General features: G+C 41.9%; 1 protein-coding gene across 1 annotated transcript; it reads right to left on the bottom strand.

The window, feature by feature from the left end:
- LOC139461315 (serine/threonine-protein phosphatase 6 regulatory ankyrin repeat subunit B-like) lies at nucleotides 1-25,877 on the bottom strand. The gene is made up of 8 exons (XM_071242938.1): nucleotides 25,847-25,877; nucleotides 25,141-25,431; nucleotides 24,390-24,543; nucleotides 23,610-23,632; nucleotides 19,615-19,659; nucleotides 17,443-17,499; nucleotides 1,058-3,800; nucleotides 1-994 (listed from the first exon to the last, which is right to left on the bottom strand). The coding sequence occupies exons 1-8, from the start codon at nucleotides 25,875-25,877 to the stop codon at nucleotides 1-3; spliced, it is 4,338 nt and encodes a 1,445-aa protein (XP_071099039.1).

The raw sequence follows: 25,877 nt of genomic DNA, 5'->3' as shown, positions 1-25,877 counted from the left end.
TCAAGACTTATCCAATAGGTACTTGACAATGTCGTCGTTGTTGCCACGACGAGCCAGGGAGGTGATATCTTCCCCTGTACTTGAGACTAGAGACAGATCTGCCTTGTGAGACACCAGCAACTGGAAGACATCACCATGGCCACACACAGCCGCCATCATCACCGGCGTCCAGTCATAGCGACCTCGGACATTGATGTCATAGGATGGGAGCAGATACTCCACACACTGTCTGTTCCCTCCTCGACAGGCCAGATGTAGTAAGCTATCTCCAAATTGATCTTTCTGAACAAGGTCAGGACTTAGTTGTGAATATGTCTTTAGGTAGTCCACTTGTGATGTCACTAGTGACTTCATCAATTCATTCCATGGTGTGATGCTCTTGTCTGAATGTTCCTCTCGTCCTAACTCCTTGATGATTCCCCTGCTTCCTCCCTGGAGGGCCAGAGTATACACATCATCTCCTGCCCTGTCTGCCAGTGTCACATCTGCTCCTAGGCCTTTAAGATATTTAAAAACAGCATAGTTTCCCTCTACAGCTGCCATTGCCAACGGTGTCCAACCAACGTTATCTTTCAGGTTAATATCAGAATATGACATGACATCCTTCACCATCTTCACGTTTCCTGCCTCACAAGCCAAATGGAGGAGACCATCTCCATCATTGTCCACCATGTTGACGTCAGCACCATGGTCCACCACAAAGTCAACTACATCAGTGTGACCTTCACACACAGCTAGCATCAGTGGCGTGTGGCCATTCTCTCCTCGTGTGTTGATGTCAAAGTCACCAATAACATGTCTAACGATGTCAATGTTTCCACCGTCACAGGCTGCATGGAGTAGAGTATCATTATCATCACCAGTGAGTGATGGGTTAGCTCCATTTAACAGGAGGAGATCAAATGTATCCTTATTCCCACTGGAGGCTCCTTTCATTAAAGGTGTCCAACTTTTGTTCCCCCGACAGTTGATGTCAAAGTCACCAATAAAATGTCTAACAATGTCAATGTTTCCACCTTCACTGCAGCCATGTGGTCGCCGACTATCAATGATAAACAGTGGCAGTAGATATTCTACAATGGACCTATTTCCACCTTCACATGCCAGATGAGGAACAGTGTCATTGTCATCATCAGTCAGTGTGAGATCAGCTCCCTTTGACACAAGCAGGTCGAAAACATCCTTATTTGCACTCTCAGCTGCAACCATTAACGCAGTCCTGCCATGTTGTCCCCGACTGTCAATGTCAAATGATGACAGTAGATATTCTACAATGGCCCTATTTCCACCTTGAGAAGCAAGATGAAGTACAGTGTCATTGTCGTCATCAGTCAGTGTGAGATCAGCTCCCTTTGACACAAGCAGGTTCAAAACATCCTTATTTGCACTCTCAGCTGCAACCATTAACGGTGTTCTGTCACATAGTCCCCGACAATTAATGTCAAATGATGGCAGTAGATATTCTACAATGGACCAATTTCCACCTTCACATGCCAGATGAAGTACAGTGTCATTGTCGTCATCAGTCAGTGTGAGATCAGCTCCCTTTGACACAAGCAGGTCGAAAACATCCTTGTTTGCACTCTCAGCTGCAACCATTAATGGTGTTCTGTCATATTGTCCCCGACAATTAATGTCAAATGATGGCAGTAGATATTCTACAATGGACCTATTTCCACCTTCACATGCCAGATGAAGTACAGTGTCATTGTCGTCATCAGTCAGTGTGAGATCAGCTCCCTTTGACACAAGCAGGTCGAAAACATCCTTGTTTGCACTCTCAGCTGCAACCATTAACGCAGTCAGGCCATGTTGTCCCCGACTATTAATGTCCAATGATGACAGTAGATATTCTACAATGGCCCTATTTCCACCTTGAGAAGCGAGATGAAGTACAGTGTCATTGTCATCATCAGTCAGTGTGAGATCAGCTCCCTTTGACACAAGCAGGTTGAAAACATCCTTATTTGCACTCTCAGCTGCAACCATTAATGATGTTCTGTCATATTGTCCCTGACAATTAATGTCAAATGATGGCAGTAAATATTCTACAATGGACCTATTTCCACCTTCACATGCCAGATGCAGCACAGTGTCATTGTCGTCATCAGTCAGTGTGAGATCAGCTCCCTTTGACACAAGCAGGTCGACAACATCCTTCTTTGCACACTCAGCTGCAACCATTAACGGCGTTCCGTTATATTGTCCCCGACTATTAATGTCAAATGATGGCAGTAGATATTCTACAATGGACCTATTTCCACCTTGACATGCCAGATGAAGGACAGTGTCATTGTCGTCATCAGTCAGTGTGAGATCAGCTCCCTTTGACACAAGCAGGTTAAATAAATCCTCAAGCCCAAGCAGCACGGATATGCCGGTTGGCGTGACACCATCTGCCCCTTTACTGTTGATGTCACAAAAAGGAAGGAGTTGACGCACAAGGTATATATTTCCCGAGTAGCAGGCATAATGAAACATGTTGTTGCCATGTTCATCTGTCACTGATGTATCAGTCAGGAAGGGTTTGAGTTCAGCAAGGATCGTATCCACTACATCCTGTCTTTCCAAAATAGGATGCATGATAGACATCCGATAGTTCCCCTCCCTCACAGCCCCAGCCAGTCTTGAAGCAATGATGTCATTGTAGGCATCTGATACATAGATGATATGACTTTCCTCATCAGTCTCGCATGCAGGTACTGTTTGGGCCTGAACACGTTCGTACAGGAATTGTATGCTGCAGTGTTGTAATACAAAAGCACAATTGATTTTGTAATAGACAAAGGCACAGGCATCATAGATTGCTGGGTGTGAAAAACTTGTATTGTCTCTTCTGGTAAAAAATGTACCGAAAAATCCCTTCACGCAACTGATAACCTTTGCACGGTCAACACCACTAACTACACTTGAAACTGTGGAGAGATGTTTCTCCAGAGCTTGGCTGCCTGATTCCAAATTGCAAAGGTTCAGGTTACCTTCACAAAGCAACATCAGGATCAGTGCTGCTGACTTGTTATTCCTTTCGTTTAGCAGAGATTCCAGTTCTGCCCTGAGATAAGTTAAAGGTGTCTTAAAAAAAACTTCATATTGATCATGTGATTTGGGAAAACTGAAGAACAGTTTGCATGTGAGCGGGAAGCCAAACAGTTGATCCTTAATGTCACATATTTTGTCTAAATCAAAATAACTACTGTTACTGTTATAATTTTTATGTTTTATAAACATCTGTTTCTTTTCTTCGACTGTGTAGCGACACTCAGTCTGTGTAAGATCAATTACAGAATCTCCTTTGAAAAACACACACTCTTTTTCTCCCAAGTGTGATTTTCCCAGCTCAAGATTGTATGATTTTGTGGTAAATATGATATGAACGTTTCCCATGTTTTTCTCTCTCTGAGCTGAATGCGACTTAAGTTTTCCATTAGATTGGAAGGGTTTAGAAAATTCAGATGTCATTTGCTCCAGCCAAGAGTTGAGAATACCTAAAATCCGTCTGAGGTGAGGTGAATCCGTTGATATACCAACTGTTCCAAATATGTCATCAAATATGAAACACATATATCTACCTTTTCTTGCACTACTTAATTTGAATTCTGAAATGCTGTTGACAAAATATAGTTCATATCCTTTCTTCTGGTATTCTGACCCCAACTTCAGCGCCATTGACGTCTTTCCTTCCCCTGAAGCACCAGATATTGTCACATGTCTAAAGTTCTCTAAACATTCCTTGACTTTATGGTAGATAGCAGTCTCTTCAAATAATTCTTCTGTCTTCTGGATCTCCCACTCAAGCATACCTGGAAGACAACATGGAGACATTTAGAAAACAAAATAGATAGACAAGGTAATCATAATCTGCAAGGTCCACTCAACCCCTAGGCTCCCGATCGACACTACTGTTTTTCACAAAACACCAGACATGCAGAGAACATCATTGACGTGTTTTACTTGAATAAGTCAGTTCCGTCCGTAGGTTTTTGCTGTTGCTTATAGCAGAACTCGCAAAGAATTATGTTTGAAATATAGATAGTGCAATGACTCTCACTTTGCATTGTCCACGTGTGGGTGTCGTGGAATTATTGAGGTTAACAGCATCAGTAAAACACAAAACATCATTTCGAACGATCCTCACTGCAGACCAACAGTCATTGCCGACTACATATAGATGATATGCTTACTCCTATGAAATCGCACAGCCAACATGACGTCACGAGATCGTCTTGCGGGCTCCCCTCACAGTTGGCCTTCACAGAACCGAATTGGAAGCTGACTTTTCATTGAATGCAGATGTTTCTAACTTGGTGATGTCTGTGTATATAACTGCTTTTATGAACATGATTTAAGAATCGGCATCTCATCGTTTCTTATAAATAGTCTTGGAGAAAGCACCGCACATTCTATGATCGAATCATCAGCTGAGAATGTTGCAATGATAGGCCATCCATAAGCAACCCATAGGCCATCCACAAGCCATCCATAAGCCATCTTAATCCACCCTCAGTTTTGTTTTACAACGCTGATTTTTTATAATATGTTTTTGATATAGTTTAAGTCAATTATAAGTAAATTACTACACTCGTTGTGGATAGACACCGTTTGTATTACAACACGCGTTATTCAAGGCGTTTCTTACGAGCAAAAGTGATTTAGACACGTTTTGAAATACACGATTTGCTTCCGCTAGATTCATTCGATTTGAAATACACAACACAACACGTAAATAAACATGGCATCTAACGCGGCCTCGTTTAGTTATCTATATATCTACATATAGCGTTCATATATCATACACATATAATAAACTGAACAAAAAACTTCCCTCCGACATTGAATAAGGTTTAATGCAAAGTTATGTTTTTACCAAATCTGAATAAATTTTGGTTGGCAACAGATAAAAGACTTCTGTGTGTGTCCAAATGGTTTAATTTGCCACACTGACTTCAGAAAATGTGTGATTTTATAAAAAAAACAAAAAAACATGAACATGCCAATATATCAATATACAAATCACAGTGCGTGTGTCCACCTCTGGTTGCGATGCAAGCAGCACATCTTCGTCTCATGGAATGGAGCAGGCATCGCACAAGTCCTGTGGGATATCTGTCCATATATGCTGGAGCATGTTTCGAGGTTCCTAGAGTTCCTGTTGAACGCATGGCTGACGTCGAAGGTGCTGATCCTGTGCTCGATTGGTGAGAAGTGATAGAGGCCGGTAGTACAGGACTGCTCCTGGCTTCTGATTGGTCGGTTGGGTCACGTGACCTCTTATGACGTCACTTCCGGTCACGTGACTGCACATGCGCGCAGGTCATTGTGGGTCATGCGTGCGCATCCAAGATGGCAGCATATCCATTTCAGGTGGCGCGAACCTCCAAGAGGACGTCACGTCCGTTTCCGGGGAGGACGGGGAAAACCCAAAGAAGCGCTCGTACAAGGTGAAAAGATCAAACGTTGAAAGAAGCGGTTATACTTTTTTTTTCTCTAAAAATAGAAGTGGTGGTAGTTTTGGTGGAGGTAGGAGGAGGAGCAGGAGGAGGAGGAGGTGCGTTCTTTGTATTGGTTTGAGGGTCGTCAAAGCAAAGGATGAAAGCGTTCTTTCGGGAGAGATGGGTGGCCCTGAAAAGGGCCGTTGGAAAACAAACTGGAAACAAGCTGGACAAGGGTTGTCTCCTTGATTACATTACTTTCCTTGATCTCGATACTAGTCCATAATATGGACAACCCCAACAGTCAGGTGTGTCAAATCCGCATTGAATAATTCGTTGTAATGCTGCCATAGCCTCAGACTTGTTCTAAAACCAGTGTGGGCTCTGCGATAGTCTCCGATTCACCCCATGGGTAGGCCACTATTGTCCACGAATAGACTTTCCTTCTCCGCCAGCTATTGTTGACTGTTGGTCTGGCACATCATACAGCTGCATTGAGATGACATGGTTGATCTCTCCTTCAGTGCTCGGACTGTGATGGTGTGCGTTGCTTCGCTCTTTTTATAGGAGAGACACTGAGACCCTGCTTCCTGATTGGTCGAAAATGCATCGTGGTGATGGGTCCATTCCGACACCTGGTCTGAGCCCCCGGTTTTCTAAACCGGACCGACCATTGTGTTTCTTTTTTCATAAAAAATTGTATGGGTCATGGGAGAGATGGAAAAAACATGGATAAAAGAGAAAGGTCATGCTTGAAAGGATCAGTTGCCAGGTGTCAGTCAGGCAGAACACAGGATGGCATCACATGATGATGAAGAGGTCATGACCACCCCTTTGACCCTACGCCAATCTTTTACGATGTCCCCTGCGGGACCCATGGGATCAGGAAAAAGTTCCTTTGTGAAATCATGTATGGAGCAGATGCATTGCCCCGAGGTGTTGGATACGCCACCACATCGCATCGTGAGCGTGTACAGTGAATGGCAACTGCTTCATCATGATCTGGAAGAGATGGCAGACCAAATAGGGGTCGCTCTTGAGTTTGTGCAGAGCATGAAAGCAGCAGATCGTGCCTTACCCAAAAAAGGGGTGGCCCCGCATTGGCTGGCCATCGATGATTTGCTTTGGGACAATACGAAAGGAGAAGAAACGGAAGTGCTGTGATGGTTCACCAAGAAAAGTCATCACCGAAGTACATCCGTGCTGTATTTTACTCAGAACTTGTTTGCTCAATCGCTGCAACATCGCACCATCAGTCTGAATGCTCACTACATGGTTCTCTTTAAAAATCCGAGAGATGCATCGCAGATCGACAGTCTGGCTCGCCAGATGTTTCCAGACAAAGTTCCTTTTTCTGCGTGAAGCCTATGAAGACGCCACCCAAACGCCTTACACTTACCTGTTCTTGGATTTGAAGCCCACCACGTTTCAAGACCATCGTGTACGCGCACCCGCCTGTTTTTGAGATCCGAATTCCCTCTCGTGTATGTGCCGATCCTATGAGATGGAGAGACTTTCATAAAAGCAGGTGAACCCCCAGACCTTCCTTTAGTTGACGTACATCCATCATGGGGCAAAGACAGAAACAGTTTCATCCCCAGGATCGTCCCCCTCTTCAATGGTACCCTTGAACATGCATCATCAGCAGCAGCCACCACCACGTCCTTCAACATCATCAGCACCCTCGCCACCACATGATCTTAAACGCTTTCAACCTCTGCAGCAGCAGCAGCACTCTTCGATGGTACCCTTGAACAAGTATCGCCAGGAACAACAACAACACACTCCCTCATCAGCAGACCCGCCCCCTCTCGATCTTCAACGCTTTCAACATCTGCAGCAGCAGGAGTCCCCTAAAAAGAAGACAAAAGACACGAGACCGTCTATTTTTCCGACAAGGGATGAGACAACCCTTGCTGTCAATGGAAGAAATCGTCTTTTGCAGTGCTTTGCGATTGCCATGCAAAACCTGAGTGCAGGGCACATCCCATTGAAAGCTCAACATAAGACGTGGTTGCAGAGACATAATGATACCCTGACTAAAATTGTCATCCACGTCTGCCTATGGATGAACGTCTTGACTACCTGATGCAACACAGTGGCAGTGGAACACTTGCAGTGGTCTTGACACACACTCTGTTGCAATGGCAACACTATCTTCAAGCACCACTCCTCAAACAGGGTAACACAAGGCGCCACCGACTTACAAGAACAACAACAACGACAACTACTAAGCCAAAAGTAAAGGTTCATGAAAATCACATGAAAGCTTAACAAGCTGTTGCTCTTGGACGATTGGCACACATGCGGACCCAAAGAAAGTCCAAGAAGGCAGATCAACAGTTGCAACTCCCTCCTGCCACTGCCTGATAAAAGAGAGAAGCTACAGATCAGGTGCCTCATTCAGGCTAACACCTCCATGCAAGAAAGATGTCTCAGTGCCTCAGGAAACAGAAACACACTCTGTGTCATGTGTGTGCTGCTGCTCCAGTGATGTGCAAAGCCGCTCTCAAACATGCTCCTACCAATCTCATCCGTGCCCTTTGTGAATGTGTGGTGCACTTGTATGCAGGCAATATTCCCATGACCATGACTCAACGTCAAAACTTGCAACGACACGGCAAAGTGTTGAACACGCTCATGAAAATTCAAGTACCTCTAAGCAAGAAACGTAAACTTCTTCAACATGGAGGAGGATTATTAGGAGGACTCATCCCTCTTATTGGTTCTGCCCTAGCCTCTTTGTTTGGAGGAAAGTAATAAATGGTCTAACACCAGGAAGGTTGGGATCAGTGTGTGGTGTGCCACGCACGCATGATGGTGTTGGTGCCTGAAGACACATGGCAGAAGTCTACAGGCCACCACACACTGTCATCATCAGACACTTCACACCCCTCTCTTGGAAAAGAAACGTCACCAAAATTTGGAAGAGATGGATGCAGAGGTCACAGCAGCCTTTGCACATGCGGGAACAAGAATAAAACCAACTGCTGGAACACATGCGAGAGTTTCAGCGCCAACAGCACAACAACAACAACAACAACACCATCAAACCACTACCCAAAGTGACACTACCACTACCGCCACCATCACCATCAACGATAGACACCACATGTAGACCAGCCCCTCCTCAACAAGTGATAGACGAAGTGGTCATGAGAGTCCCTAAAGCCATGTCCAGTAAAGCCATGAATTTGATGACAAGGATTCAAAACAATCCCGACTTGAGTTGGACTCCAGAGGTAACCCTGACAGTGGAAGGGGAACCTGTCCCTGGCACACACATGGTGGACTTGATCAACGATTTAGTGCATCACGGGAAAACCAAAGAGGGGCCTGCAGGTTGGACCATTTTGGGTCACCATTTTGCCAACAGTCATGTCCCTCATGAAATGATTGGAAATCCTCAACGATGGCAATGGATGCAGAAGCAGCAACAACAACAACAAGACCATCCTCACGCCACACCAAAAACACTCATAACCCAGTTCCCCCGCCCCAAGTTCTCTCTGCAAAGTCACAAAGAGAGAAGAACAAGAAGGAGGCGGCAGGTGGATCCACAAGTGGAAGAAGAAGAAGAAGATGAGATGCCACCCCCGCCTCCTTCGTGGCAACTGGATCCACCAGTGAGAGAAGGAAAAGATGAGATGCCAACCCCATGGTTGATGACCCCACCTCCATCTGATACCAAACAGGACAGATTCATCAACAGGCGAGGTTCATGGATACCATTTAGCACCAACTAAGAAAAAATCAAAAAAAAATCTCTCCCCTCTTTATAAAAAGGCCATTCATGTAACGAGTGGCATCAGTCTGAGAGAAATGAAGCGACAAAACCAAGACGCGACAGACCAAGACGCAACAGCGCATTCTTCCCTCTGCTGCTGCAAAACAAAGGATTTCCTACTTCCCTTTGGACGGCCTGGTTGGAAAAAAATACTTTCATCCTAAACATCCTGCAAGTTTTGGAGGCTGGCGACCTTTGTGGAAAGCAGCACACATCCACGCTCAAGATGCAAGAACCAATAAAAGCAAAAAGAAAACCATGCCATTGTAAAGTCAAATCAAGCGTTGGCTGCAAACCAAAAGTACCTACACCTTGCACAAACCAGCCAGACGGTCCTATCCGAGAGACCACTATCGTGTGGGAGTGGTCGATGAATTGTGGCAAGCAGACTTGAGTGACATGATTACCTTTCAAGATGACAACCAAGGATTCAAATATCTGCTATGTGTGATCGATGTGTTTTCAAAGATGGCATGGGTGCAACCCCTGAAGTCCAAGAGCAGTTCTGCTTTGACCGAAGGTTTTCAAACCTTGCTGATGCAACAAGCCAAAGGCCGACTCCCTGCTCAATTGCACACAGACAAAGGCAGAGAATTTGTCAAACGTCCTTTTCCAGGCTCTCATGACGAAGCATGGCATTCATTTCTACACCAGTCAAAATCCTGAAAGAAAGCAGCCGAAGTGGAACGGATTCAAAGGACTCTGAAAAATAAAATGTGGCGATACTTTACACAGCATGGGACCAGACACTATTTGAAAATCTTACCCCAGTTGATTAAGTCGTACAGCCGTCGTGTGCATCGGACCATTGGCCAGCAACATGTGAACGTCCTCCCAGGAGATCCCCTGTCAGAAATTCGTGTGTTAGACTACATGGAGGAACAACAACAACGGCTGCAGCACAAAAAGAAAATAACAACACAATGACTGTCGTCCCCCAAAACAAGATTGCCCTCTCTTTTACTGCCGGGCATCCGTGTACGTCTGAACAAAACCAAAGGCACCTTTGAGAAAGTTTATCTCCCTAATTGGACCACTGAACTGTTTACGGTGGACCGGTTGACGACAGGGAGAACACCTCCTGTGTATCGGATCAAAGATGATCATGGTGAAGTCCTCCAAGGAACCTTTTACCCTGAAGAAATACAACCCATCTTGAAAATAGACGATGTGTATGCCGTGGATTGCGTGCTGAAAAAACGCCCAGGACCGAAACAGGGTCAAGAAGAGGTATTGGTGAAATGTACTGGCTACCCTGCCAGTTTTAATTCTTGGATCCCTGCAGATCATCTACAGATAAAATAAGGAGCATGCTGTCACTCAGACTCATTCAGAGGGTGGACACACGCGATGACAGAACCACCACCACCACCGCCACCATCTCTGCAGAGAAGCCTCTCAGCATCCGTGGGTACCAATGAACCTCCCCTTGCTGCTCCATCAGGTCATCACCAGCACCGACCTTGGTGTTGTTTTGGCATGACATTAACCTGCATTGAAGTTGTGTTTTTTGCTCAGATCTTTGTGATATATGGCGTGATCATCATGAGCATGGTACAGTTGGCCTTGGATCACGGAGAAAAACAGTTGTGGACAGCCCTGCTCTCCAGTTGTTTGGGATACATACTTCCACCACCCACCTTGGCCGCCTCACCAGGCATACCCACAATGACCCGGCCTACCAGAAGACTTCAACTTGATACCTCATCCACCCAGAGTTTTCTACCTTAACTCACGTCATCATGGCTGCCACCTTTTTTTCGAAAAATACTTTTACATGACCCTACCCAGTAATGCCTCCATGGACATCTATCCAAACAACGTCAATGCATATGAAATCAAGTTGCTTTATCCTCTGCATCTGGATCGCCAACAGTGGGAGGTAGGCGTCAGCAAAATTCACTTTCCGATGACATGGTAAAACGTCGCCCCACCCTTTGACTGGTTTGCGCTGAACCTCTCACTGAAAAAAGACACCAATGTGTATAAAAGTGCATCGGCGAGTGTACCCCAGACACAGCATGGTGTCGTCCATTACGAAAGCAAGAAGATTCCTATCGAGAAAGGAGTCTATTCATCTGAAGAATTGGTGAAAACCCTCAACCGTTTGATTCAGGAGCATATTACGGGTGTCTTGAAGAACAGTCCTCAGACAAATTCCAAAGTGATGGTGGACAATTTAACATTGATGTCAAGTATCCCCAAGGTAGCTTCGATTTGACATGCTTGAAGATGCAAAGGTGCGATTCCAAACCCCTCTAGTCTATGCCACGGTACTCTATGCAACAGGAGTGATCTTACCAAGTCCACTCTCGAGAATGCTTGGATTTGTTCAACTACCGATCCTCGATGATGAGGAATACAAAAGCTACACAGAGACTCCTGTTCCCTTGAGTGTTTTATCCCAGCACCAAGTGGGGGCTCAACCCATGACAGTGGGGGGAAGTGAATTTAAACAAATCACAGGTGATACAAAAGCGAATCGCCTGTCAGGATTTGATACCGTGTACATTTACACCAACCTGATCTAAGATCAAATTGTGGGCAATACAATGACCCCATTGCTGATCCGTGTGCCTGTGTCAAAGAAGATGATGCAAGACAGTGTGGTGATTAAAAGCCCTCAGCACATTCGCTACCTCGGACTGCGTCATGGTTCCTTTGACGGTATTAAACTCTATATCATGGGCGACACTGGGCGACCCGTGCCATTTCAAATGGGGAAAGCCATCGTTACACTTCACTTCAGATGCCGCTACTAACGCAGAAAGCAACATGTTGGGACACTCATTTGCACACCAGATGAATCGAGGACAGTTCGGCCAGCGAGGGAGTGGCATCAAAGTATACAAAGGACGATATCATCGTGGCAGTGGTCTCGGAGGTATCTTGAAGATGGCGTTGCCTTTCCTTAAATCTGCCGGAACATAGATGCTAAAGATGGGTTAAAGGATCCTACCCAGGTTGGTGAATGATGTGGTTGCAGGCAAACGCAAATGGTCAGAGAGTCTGAAACATTGTGGCACAGCAGCAGTGATGGATGTCTTGGAGGAACGTGAGGAGCCGAGACCCCCTAAAAGACGGAAAGTCGTCCCAAACACCACCACCACCATCACCCACTAGTAACAGCGTAAAAGGAAAAGAAAAATGGTTTAAAGGTCAGTCCTCATCAGACTTTCAACCTGACCAGACATCCTTCAAGAAAGAGAAAAGGGAGGAACATCCATTATCATGATGCGCCGAGATGCTTGCCAATGTTCAAAGGCCATCTTTACTGTACCTCCTGTGTCCACCTCGGTGCAAGATGGTCAGTGGATTCGCTATAGTCCCTTGGCGCCACCCTCTGTGGCAGGACCGCTCCAGTTTAACATTTCCAATCCCGTGAATGATTACATTGATTTGAAACAGTGCTACCTGAGAGTATGTCTGCGTGTGACGAAAGGAGATGGCACGGATACCGTTCTAGCGGATAACCCTGTATCAACAGTCAACAACGTGATGCATTCCCGGGTAGTGTGGCTGCAAGTGGGGCACAATCACTTGGAGATCAGGCCCCAAATAGGCACTTACCCTTACAGAGCCTACTTGGAAACCCTTCTGAGTTATGGTACAGGAGCCAAAACATCTCACCTTCAATGTCCTGGATGGTTCACCGATAGTGCTTGAAAAATGGATGTCTTCAATCCTGGTGCAGAGGCGAATGCAAGAAACACAGGTGTTAGAACGTGACGCAATCTCAACGTGCCCACCAAAGAAGTGGAACTGACAGGACGTCTACACTGTGACCTGTTTCTTCAAGAACGCTATCTGTTGGATTGTGTCCCTATGAAACTGGAATTGCTATGAAGTCCCGATGAGTTCTTCTTCATACGTGCTGCTGATGGTGTCTACAAACTATCCCTGACCAAAGCCAAATTTTATGTTCGTCAACTCAACATCGATCCTGATGTTTGAGAAACACACGTGTCCAGTCTGAATGCAGGGGTGACTGCCAAGTATCCCCTTTCACGTGTGCGAGTGACAGCCCATGACATCCCCACAGGTGGTAGAGACTTTCACAAGGATCAACTCATCGGTGGGCAGTTACCAAAACGTGTGGTCCTGCGACTGGTGGACAATAGTGCCTATGTAGGAAGCAAAGAGAAGAATCCATACAACGACTTCAGCAACAACAGTGCCAATTTGAAACAAATCTACATGAATCTGTTCCGAAATACAGGACAACTGTGGCGACCTGAGACCTGTGAGGTGTCTGTCAAGGCCTTTGCTCAAGGTTACACCTTGTGGGTGATGGATCTCACACCATACCTTGGTGCTGATGAAGGCATCAACTATCCTCGACACACTGGCAAGTTGGTTTTGGAAATCCAGTTTGGACAAGCTCTCGAGAACCCAGTCACCCTCATCTGCTATGAGGAATACGAAAATGTTCTGGAAATAGATTGTTTCCGGAATGCGATGATGGTATAAAAAGAGCAGAGACAGACAATCATGGCACACTTTTCCCTCTCCTACAAGGAACCATGGATGAACCACTCGGGTTGAGCACCTTGGATTTAGAAGCCCTCGTGGCTGATGACGAACCACTTCATGCCATCTACCGGGGCACCCAGGCCAGAGATGACTTTGCCAGACTAGGATGGCAACAGGATGACCCCTTTTATCCCAAAGCCTATGTGGTCAACACAGATTTAAGCGATCAACCTGGCACACACTGGGTGAGCATCTACCGTCCAGCTGCTGGATCCGTGGAAATGATGGATAGCTATGGACTGTATTCATTACCCCTGTTTAAAGAGACATTGAATCGCATGGGTCAGATTCAACAACGATGGATTACACACCCCTCACAACATGGATACAGCACGCTGTGTGGCGTGTACTGTCTCTACATGCTGACCTATCGCGTGCGTGGGTGGACTTTTAAACAAGTGTTAGATACGTTGGACTGGAAGGACACCACCAAGAATGATGCCACGTTTTTAGCATGGTTTCATACCCAAGTGTCTTCCTCCGTTCCCGTGGATGAGATGCCAGCCTTTCGACTGAGTGCCCAGACGCGTACCCTACATCAAAAGAACCAACCTTTCTGCCCTTATTGACCTGACACTTGTTCACTGAACCTACGATAAACTGACTGTCATATTCCTGTTTGAGGAGTGTACATACGTTCACTGCGTTTTAGGAATGTACACACGTTCACTGCCAAAGTGGCAAAAGTTCACTGCATACTGCATACGTTGACATACGTGTACATACGTTCGTGTTCACAAAAATCACAGGGACGCCCCTAATCCTGTGACTTTTGTTTTGTTGTGTTGGTTCATGTGAGCAGGGGATTAAAAAAAATAAAAAAATGTTGAACAAACATAAGTGTTATATTGTCTTTATAGGTTGGAAATCATCATGCACACCCCAGTTAAAAACAAAAGATCGACATCTGACCGCTTCCTGCATTCCAACACCACGTTCATGTCTGTGCCTGTCGATTCATCTTTAGAAATTCAGGCAACACCTTTAGAATTCTACACCATGATTGTAGCACTAAGGTGATCGCCACTCACCGACTTTTAACCGGCTGTCATAGTGGGCTAGAATAAACGATCGCCTTGAGGAACGAAACCTTACACCTCAAAGTTTACAATCACATCACCATATCTAATGACATGATTTGTGGAAGGTTGTTGCAAAATCCTTCCCCGATATAACGTCAACCTAGCAACAAAGTGCCAGAGTCGTCGACTGTGCATGATAAGCTCGTCTCAGTGAGCTATCATTTCCACATGCCATCGCCACACACACACCCTCAAACCCAAACAAAGAACCCACCTCTTCCTCCTCCTCCTGCTCCTCCTCCTCCTCCCTCCCTCCTCCTCCTCCCTCCCTCCCTCCACCACCAAAAAAAAAAAAAAAGAAGAAAGATTTGATAAGCGCTTCATATTGTTGTTCATGTTGTTTTGTTGAAGAGAATCCTGAACAAGTCGAGCAATATGAGGACGGGCATTGTCATGTTTAAAGGTAATGCCTTGGTCATGACGATGCAAAAACGGTAGAACAACAGGGCCGATTATCTCGTCGCGGTACCGCTGTCCATTGAGATTTCCCTGTACCGTTATCAAAGGGGTCCTCTGTCTTGCTGTTATCCCACCCAATACAATAACGTTGCCGCCACGAAACCAATCTTCTTCCATGACACAATGGTTGTTCACCTCGACGTCGGTACACTCGACTCCCTCCATCGCTGTGACTGAGGTGAAAACGAGACTCGTCAGTGAATAGAATTTGTCCCCACTGCATGGCCGTCCAGCGTAGACGCTGTCTGCACAACTGTAGACGTGATTGAAGGTGGTTTCCTGTAAAAATGGGACGTCTGACGGGTCTTCTAGCAACAATACCTGCACATCTGAGGCAACGACGTACGGTTTGAGAAGATATTCAATCGAAGGCAAGGGATGCTTCTTGAGGTCACTTTTGCTGGCTGGAATCGATTTCATAGGTGTGTTGTTCGAATCCAGTTGTCTTGTCGACTATTGGTTACGTTTGGCCTGCCACTCCGAACATTGTCACTGACTGCATAAAAGTCGACTTTTGAATGGAATGCATGTTTTTTCTGTAGCAGTTGCGTTTTGTGACTTGATTCCATACATGTACTACACTATTAAAAAAACAAAACGTTACTTGTTTGAAAAATACACTAAAATATTGGTGTCACAGTAACTTTTGTTGTTGAGTAAATTATGAAGAGGTGATATTCACCAGTGTTCAACAGCACAAGTAAAGAGACATTCACCATATACAAAACATTGTTCTATATGTTTCAGTTGTAGCACACTGCCTCCACGGCCTAGTGGTAAAACGTCTGCTTGGAGACCGGAAGGTTCGGGGTACGATTCCTCATACAAAAAGATGCCAAGAGCTCACCATGTCTAAAACAACGACTGGAAAGGATCGGAGTGGTGAATTCATTTTAAACAACAGTATCTCACTGAGATAACTCTTTTTTGCATAAGTCCGGACTACCAGAAGCGGCAAAACACACATACATGTTCATACTATTAAACCCCAGTTTACCTTTTCTTCAGTCTTATCAGTTTTATCTTTAGGGAGAGTGATTGCAGTTACATATCTGTGCCTGTACAACCATGTTATAATTATCTACTTAAAGGTGGACACAACATGTCAATGATTTATTTTTGTCTTTGTCTCTATGCATGCCAATAGCAGTATTCATTATCTTGAATGACGAATATCTTAAATCGTATTTACTTTTCCAGCTGCATATTTGTTGAGCGCTCTAGGGTTCATACCTTATTTTGGGGTCTTTTTTTGCCGTCGCATGACAGGAGTACTTCTCTGCGGTTTCAGGCTATAAATACTTACCTTTATGATGCACATCCTGTGAATATGCGGATCTTACTTGTAGGGTAGGGCGTGGTCACCCTTTTCGCGAACAACTGGTGTTGTAACTTACTTCCATTCATATTATTTTCACATTCATTTTTACACCACACGTCAAATGGAATATTTCGTCAGAAAATCTGGAATGATTATTCTTTTGCATTGACAATTTATATTTAGCTGTTTGTGGATGTGCATTCTGTACGATAAGCACCCTGTTCGCCAATGTGCTCGCCATGACACCCTTGGGATTTTATAACATCTTGATATGTATTGTTGAAGATGCAGGTTAGAGGACACGTGAAACTGTTTCCTTTTTGTGAATTTTATACATGAAATTTCAACTACATATTCACAAGTTCCACAACGTCCCCATTGACATTTGATACACTGAATTCTGTGGACATAAATGAGTCAAATTTGGCGGGTGTTAATATGTTTATTTTAAGCTATGGCTTTGATGCTTACTTTTGATTCTCGTATCATTAGCCATAACTTGATTCATCAGCAGTTTTAATCGGAATATTTTGTCTGATGTTATGCACAAGTTAGGCATCCAAGCTAACGAACAACAACAGGCAGGCGAGCCTCCTGTTTCATTCATTGTGGACCATGGATATGCACGAATGTCGCTTAAAGGTCATGTGGAGAAATAGAGGACTATTCCCTCTACTGTAATATTGGGATTCCCTGACATCAAATAGTAATAGTGTTCTGCGGCTGATGTTTTTACATTCATTGGGAGATGAATGCAGTATAACGTGACCAATTCAGCTAATCAGAATGCAAGATTACAATGAGCACAACGAAAATAAAGTTTATACCAACCTCTCTCCATGACACCTGAATACTCCTCTTTCGTTTGATTATTGCCGATGGAAAGTCCTGCTGAAAAAAATATATATGTATGTACACATGAAAACACGATATCCACCTTCTTGTTACACTGTTTCAATATATCGTTGGAATTCACATTTCATTGGTTGCAAGGTATAAAGTAGCAAAATTATTTTCAACTTAAGCAACCCACATCAGGACCTCTGCATGGTAAAGTCAAGTAATCAGTGACATGAAATTGTTTTACATATTTTTAAAAAGAGATTACATGACTCTCTCTGCCAAACTTGGCACCTATCCCTATACACTTCATAAATGTCAATACTACTCGCAATACAAGTTATTATTCAATGCTGATATATGTTAATCATCATCTGAACCCCTTGTATTTCAAAATAATTATCTCAAGATTCAGATGTAACACCTTCAGACTAACAATTGGAAGTGGAAGACACTCGAAGACCCCAGCGTAAGGAACAACTGTGCCTGTACAGCCTTGATAAGAATGTTAACCTTATCGAGGACGAATATCATGTGTTTTTAGTGTTACCCACTCACAGCTCAGCTGTGACGTGCATATCTCTATTGTCCACTGGTTGCATAGGAAACTCTTCAATGTATTCGCCTATTTCTATCCAAAGTTCCGTGGCTCTAATAACGTTTAAACTACAAACTATTAAGATGTCCCTAGATCATATCAAGGCTTTGCGCGCATGAAATGTATCATGTGCTTTTGTCTTATTATCCATAAGGTCATGAGTACTGATTAAACTCTGTCTGTCTAATTTAAAATCAAATTTACTCAAGGGCATATTGTCATTGAACTGTCCTCAATGGCCAAAATCATTCCCAACATTACCTTGTCTAATGAACCGTTTCACTCCACTAATTGTGGAGGAAGAGGACCTCACAGATATCATAAGGTTGTGAAATGACTTAAGCCACTCCAAACACGAGGTATAAACATTTCCGGTTTGTAACATTATTTTGGTTTGAATATGTACATGTCCATTGTGGTACTCTTTTAAAACAGGAACGTATGTTCCTGTCGCAAGCACGATGCCCTATGACTCAGCATTCCCGGTTTAATGACATCCCTTCTGGTTTTGAAAGTGTTTGCCGAATACAGTAGAACTTCGAAGGTTCAATTCCTATATCAACCTCAGGAACAAAGGTATTAGCACTCCTGGTTTATCGCTATGCCTTCTCTTTGAGAAAATGCATGTCCAATTCAATAACTCAAAGTGAGTGAGTGAGGTAAAATTTAAACTCACATAGGCAATATTTCGGCCATATCGTGACTTTCAAAGGCATAATAAACATAATAAGTACATGTAAACTATAAAAACCTGTCAACAAGGGACAGTAAATCACTAGACTTATCACAGAGTATGATTTAAAACTAGCATGGAATATTGCATAATAAAAAGGGCTATAGATCGCCAGCAACTGAAGGTAGATCACCTCACTAGGGACCATGGGGAATAACTCCAAGATTCAAATAAACCACACAAAAAAACTTTGATAGTAAATATCTTCCTTCAGTCTCACATACTCACATGCATCCACCTTTAGCAACATAGATCAAGTTTATGGGGAGCCTTTTGCACCTTCAAAACAAATGACAATTACTTCTGATTGATTGCACAATGACGCATACTTTAATGCGTCATTCTCCCCATTTTTAAATGTCCTTGAATGAAGGCGGGAATCAGCAACCACCAACTCATTAGTGTACACACGAGTTCACCAGTAACATGTTGTTCCGTGTAACCCCAGCTGCTGCTCCACTACTTATAACACATATACCGTCATCATTGTCTACGTCTCTACACCTGCGGGGCGGGCGGGTAGCCTAGTGGTTAAGGCGTTCGCTCATCAGGCCGAAGACCCGGGTTCGATTCCCGATATGGGTTCAATGTGTGAAGCCCATTTCTGGTGTCACCCGCCGTGACAGTGCTGGAATTTTGCTAAAATCGGCACAAAATCATACTCACTCACTCACTCACTCCCTACAACTGCAGTGCTGAAGGAAAGCTTCCATTTGGCATTGGCAAGGTGAAAGTCAAGACACTTTCTAGTGATGTGATGTGAGTTTTCCTTTCACAATGTGACGAAATATGTGAGAATACATACAACGTCATTGTTGTTATGGTTACCTACTTGGCAGTAAAGGCATGTCTTCAGGATTCTCAGGGTCAGCACCAGCTGGAAAAAAAGAAGAAGAAAGGAATATCAAATAAAGGCATGACATGCGATTATATTATTAGGAAAATAATATAACAAATATTTTTTTTAATTATTTAAACTAAACTATTTTACGATTCAGTGGAATTAGACAAAAATGCTTCCAGATTGTGCTGATTCAGTGGGTAGGCTTATCAACATAATAATACTATATATTATATATTGACAATGGAAGAGAATAATTCGCCTAGGTTTTCTACTAAAACAGATTCATCTTGGCGTAAGGGGCAAATGACAGATGAAATGGAGAATGGACCACTGAAAATCAGTGATTATACCAGGTGTTCGCAAAAAGGGTAAGCATGTCCTGACCTACCGGTAGCATCCGCCATTCATACAAATTGCATAACAAAAGTTAGTATTTATTTCCTGACGCAACACAGCAGTACCCCTGCCATGCGACGTTAGCCTGTAAACCAACCAGACAATCAAGTGATCGATGAACCAGAAAATGTAGTGACACGAGAGTACCATTGCTGATCTTGATGAAACTAACTAATTGTTAGTCCTTTCTTTTTGCGAGTTTGTGTTCATAATAGTTGAAAACATGCTTAATACAACCTTTATGACTCAAATATTGGCAGAGACCTGACTACCTGTTTTGGGTGAATTGACGTCATGTAGTGACTGCTACACGTTAAAGTAAGGATATGCATCGCCTATAAATATTTATAATCGATGGGTCAAATTTGATGATGTCCTAATTATGAAACATTGAAACATGTCAATAGACTCAATTCAAGTGGATTATGGTGTTTTTTGCATTAACATAAAAGTGTTAATATATTGATTTTGACATATATTTATGATTTATGTGTGAGGGTCTTTGTCAATCTTTTTGTATTTCAAGAAGTGACTGACTCTGATGACGAGGGTTTTCCCCGGGGCTATGATTTTGGTATGTACATAATTGAGACTGGAGCATACAATCCTATGACTGACAACATGAGTATCGATCTCCGCGAATGGGGAACGACGGTATGCACTTCTTAAAGTCAGCGATGCTGATCACCGTTCCAACAAGCATGAGTTGCTGAAGACCAATTATATCCCAGTCCTTTACAGTAGTAGGTTACAAAGAGGACCGAAGAGATACAACTAACATCAACCGCCAACCCGACCCTACTCTGTACATCAGCCACTCAAGGAGATAACAGAAATGCATCTTGCTAACTATGGTTGTTATTTCATCTAAAAGAACAAAATAGAACCGGGCTTCTTCTTCTTATATATTTAAAGAAAGCCTTTGATACAATTTCCAAATCATTCATAATAGACGTACTTAAAAAATTTGGTTTGGGATCCTATATTGTTGATTGGGTAAATATGCTTATAAACAATAGTTTGTCCTGTGTCATACAAAATCGCCATCTTTCGTCTTTCTTTGAAAATGAAAGAGGATGTAGACAAGGTGATCTCATATCCCCGTATCTTTTTATTCTAGTAGCTGAAATCCTAAGCATACTTATTAGAGAGAATACAAACATTAGAGGTATAGAGATGCATGGAAAAGAACATAAACTTGGTCAATATGCTGACAACACTGAACTATTCTTAGAGGGTACTCCAGAATGTCTTAATGCTGTAATTAAAACACTTAAAGATTTTTACCAAATGTCAGGGCTAACAATTAATATAGATAAAACAAAGGCTTTATGGATAGGCGCCCTCGCTGGGAGTAGATTAAAAATATGTGACCAGCTCAACTTAGAGTGGCACACTGGAGACTTTGAAGTTCTAGGTATTACTCTTAACCCGCAATTAAAAGATTTACGGGTTATCAATACGCGTAAAAGATTAGAAAATATCAATAAACTTTTAGCAAACTGGAGAAAAAGGCTTTTAACATTGATTGGGAAAATTACAGTTATTACAACACTTGCTTTACCACAGCTAGTTCACATATTCACGGCATTCCCAAATCCGCCTGATGCTTTTATTAAGAAATTAGATACAATATTTTTTGATTTTCCTTGAAATGGAAAAACAGATAAAATAAAAAGAGAACATATTAAGAGAAAATATAAAAATGGGGGACTTAGAATGCCTGATATTAAAACTTTTGTGAAATCTCTAAAAATCTCCTTTTTAAGTAAATGTATTAAACATAAAAAATGTCAACAATATGACATTCCAGTAAAAGATTTACTAAGATTAGGTTCAAATGCCTTTTATTTGTACAAAAGCTTCCAACCCTTATTGGAACGATGTAATTAAAGCTTGGTGGGAATATTTTGGAAAATATGAATTAGACATTTCTCTTATTGAAAATTTTATGAATCAACCATTATGGTTAAACCACTCCTTAAATTCCCCAGGGTTTTTCATAAAAGATTGGTATAATAAGGGTACTTGGTCCCTAAAACATATTTGTCAGGGAAATAGATTTATTCCAATTGAAATTCTAAAAGAAAGATATTAAATATTAAAGGGACCTTTTTGCATTATGTTCAACTTATTTCAAATATTCCCCAAGCATGGAAAACAGCAATTAAAAAACAATTTGATGTAGATTTTTACTTTGACATGTATATTCTTCCTTGTTATCAAGACTTATTGATTTGTAAAAAAAGGTTCAAGACTCTTTTATGATAAACTTATTTTTTCTGACTCACAACCTAAAATATGTAAGAAATGGGAAATTGAATTTGGTGAATGCTAAGAATGGACTATTTTTTTTGTCTCTTTTAGAAAAGACATTATAGATGTAAAATCGATAGATTCTTCAATTTAGATTTCTGCATAGAATGATATACACAAAAAAAGAACTTTATAAAATGAAACTTGTCGATGATGATATATGTGAATTTTGCAAGATAGAGAAAGAAAACTTGATGCACATATTTTATGACTGTGAATATGTGTTCGAATTCCGGCAAACCTTGGAGTCTTTCTTGAATTCTGTTGGAAAAAATCACATACCTTTTACAAGATTTAATGTATGTTTTGGTGAAATAAGTGCAAAACCTGCAAATAATCATATTATCATGTTAGCTAAGAATTTTAGTTCTAGTTTAAATAAAAGGACACCCTCATTGGACGTTTTTAAACAAGTATTAAAAGATGCTATTTATTTGGAATATCTGTCAGCAAAACTAATAATAAGCTTGGCACTTATGACAAAAAGTGGATATTGTATTATGGTTTACATGATGCTTTGAATCTTACATAGATTGCTGACTGTGTGTTATTATTGACTGTTTCCAATCTCTTTGACTCTATTGCCAAAGAAAGACTGCAATGTTTCTCCAAGATAAGGATTACAATACTATACTATGGTACTGTTTATTCTTCTATTATTAGATTATCTTTCTACGATTGCTCATACTTATGGTGTTAACTACTTTCATGCCAGAACATCTTGTTTGATCCTACAGGATCAAGGTCTATCCTCCAAATAAGCGGTGTCAAAATGTTAATAATACTATATATGTATATATCACTGTGTATGTAACCACTGAAACTTGAATATAAATGATTTGAAAAAACTATTACAAAAAAAATATGGTTGTTGTTGTGTTGCATAAAATCAGCCTCAAGCCATCATTGTGGGACAATGGCATACTGAGTACAGTTCTAGAGTTGTAAATGTACATGTTCGTGCTGGATGTAAGTTTAGGCCTACTGTTGCCATCGTGAACAAAATCGACCAAAGACACACAACAACCCACAAGCATAATATCCTACTAAAATAGGTTCACTAAAAGCAGGCCTCTGTTCGAGTACAACTGGTAATATATTTCCGAGTCAATTTCAAATAGTGACGATGTTTCGAAAGGTTTTGGAATCTGTTTCCCAGAGGGCAGAATGCAGATTTGGGAATCAAAATAGCGGTTTCCCAGGGGCAATTACCCAGTGGCAGTTACCATGTGTGAAGATATCTAACCCTCTAATGTTGTTTGCTACATTACCTTTAGGCCTCCCGGTTGACTTTCTTCTGCAATTAATAAGAACCTATCATTAGTTCTGAGAGTAATTTGATAAACACAACAATGGTCATCAAGTTGATAACAAGTCCACTATGCGTCCACTGATGTAAAGGTCACAAGAAGTAAGTTTATTGTAAGGAATCAAGACTGTCTCATCCACCTTTCCCCAAACTCGAATTGATTTACCACCTCGTGACATTGAGGTTATTCAGACGTTTATTGTAAGAGATGTAAAGATAAACCTATTATGGGAACAGCTCTTTAGGAAAAAACAACAACAACATCAATTAGACAGCGCTGGCAAGATGTCATTCATGTCCACTTTACTAAGGAACAATTGTTGTCATACATATGTGAAAGAACAATTATTATTACTGGTTCACTGGAAAAAAATAGAGGGTATTTAAGCTGTGTATAATATATTGCTTATATTATTGGCGTTTTTCAGATTTTCACTTGTGGCATCGAGTACGGGGTAATTCCAAATGATAACCTGTTTTGCGAAATGTAGTAGAACTGAGTACATGTATTAGAAACCCACTGTCACCATTCTCGACAGTAACAATAACATTTCATCATGACTCGTATTTTCACTGCAACAAAAACATAACTTGCATTTGTATTTTTACACCCAAGTCTCAGTACTATCAAAAAGTCATCTTCTTTTAAACCATGTAGGCTTTGTGTAAGGGTACACTGAAAGAATCTTAGATATGTAAGTCACGCGTTCATGAAAAGTATATGCAATGCTGTTTTACTTACCTGTTGAATCTCTGGCGTTGACGTTTTATGACGATAGCTAGAATGATGATAACAATGATTGCCACAAAGGAGATGGTGATGATCACTGCGACGTGTGCCGTTGACAGTCCTGTTGTTTCATCTGTTGTCACCTTGACGTCTGTCCTTGTTGATACTGTCGAAATAAACGTTGCCCATGTACAACCGTACAATTGAGTCATCTTATTAATATAGTTTCTGTGATAAAAGGAGGTTTTACTTGTAGTATGTTATTAATGCTAAATTCCAATGTTGTTGTAACGTTTTGCTTTGTAATAATATTGTACAAATTGATGTATGTGTTTAAACAGGCAGATGATATGTACTAGTGGTTGACAAATACGTAACAATGATACAACTGTTAAACTGTTGTTTTTGTAACATAATACAAGCAGATTTTGTATGGATGAGTACGCATTCAGGAACATACCACATCTTTTGGGATCAAATGTGCGGTAAGACATATTTACTGCAGATATTGCTGAGTGAGGCATTATACAAAATGAGATAATATATAATTCAGACTAAAAGAAAACACAAACATATTTCTAACACGATGGGTGATATTGAATTTAAATTATTTTTTTTGTAAATTGCAAAACCCAACAGTTGTTTGCACTGAGGAATCATTGCATGAAAATTAGAATTTCTATTGTGCCATCAATCAACTTATATGTGGTGCCAATCAAACACATGACGAATTAACAATGTGAAACCGGTTACCATCCCACACCTTCAGTGACCTCACAGAAATCCCCTATTTGGTTTCCACTGCATCCCTTTGTGCAGTGTCCATTCCCATGATTGCAGACGTTGTCCAGGCAGTTCTTGCTGCACAGTTGGTCACATTGAGCATCATACCATCCAGTGATGCAGCCATCGGAGCACTCTCCTGTTTCCTTGTTACAGTGTGTGAGGTTCCTCTGTAGGTTAACCTGACAGTTTGGGGGGCAGCGTTTGTCACAATCATCACCATATTTGCCCCACTCGCACGCTGTGACTGCATGAGTCAGTACTGCTGAAACTGTCAGGAATAAACATGACTGAAACTTAGAAAGGAACACATAACATTGATACTGTGTAGATGTGCATGTTCCACTTGCTGCAGTATGTATAAAGTAGCATATTCATTTCTGTTTACATCAACTTAACTATTACGAGCAAAAATTGCATTATTGATTACAATATTTCTTAAAAACAGTCTTGCGACAAATCAGTCATGCACATGTGTTTGTTAATGTACAACATGACCTGTAATCATAATACTATCACAGGCTTATTGCCATTCCATTTTATCTAGTGCAGCGTACAACATTTCAGGGACATTATTGTAGGAATATTATGGTAAATGGGATATATTGTTGTTGTTTCATTAACAGTTCTCGTCTAGTCAAAGCATCGATTTGAAACACAGTGATGTACTGAAAGGATGAACTCACTGAACATCAGGACCGTGCCTGGCGTCAGCAT

The sequence above is a fragment of the Haliotis cracherodii genome, unplaced genomic scaffold (genome assembly GCF_022045235.1).
Source record: "Haliotis cracherodii isolate W230 unplaced genomic scaffold, xgHalCrac1.p SCAF_14, whole genome shotgun sequence".
In the NCBI taxonomy this organism is placed as follows: Eukaryota; Metazoa; Mollusca; class Gastropoda; order Lepetellida; family Haliotidae; genus Haliotis; species Haliotis cracherodii.
Note: the sequence above shows the minus strand (reverse complement) of the source record. Positions and strands in the feature narration are given on the sequence as shown.

What these genes read in the sequence shown, in the direction of transcription:
- LOC139461315 (XM_071242938.1), bottom strand. Translation starts at nt 25,877, where the DNA reads ATGCTGACGCCAGGCACGGTCCTGATGTTCA. An exon ending in AGGCACGGTCCTGATGTTCA is followed by an intron (nt 25,432 to 25,846) that starts GTGAGTTCATCC and finishes TATTCCTGACAG; the next exon opens with TTTCAGCAGTACTGACTCAT. An exon ending in AGACATGCCTTTACTGCCAA is followed by an intron (nt 17,500 to 19,614) that starts GTAGGTAACCAT and finishes TTTTTTCAGCAG; the next exon opens with GACTTTCCATCGGCAATAAT.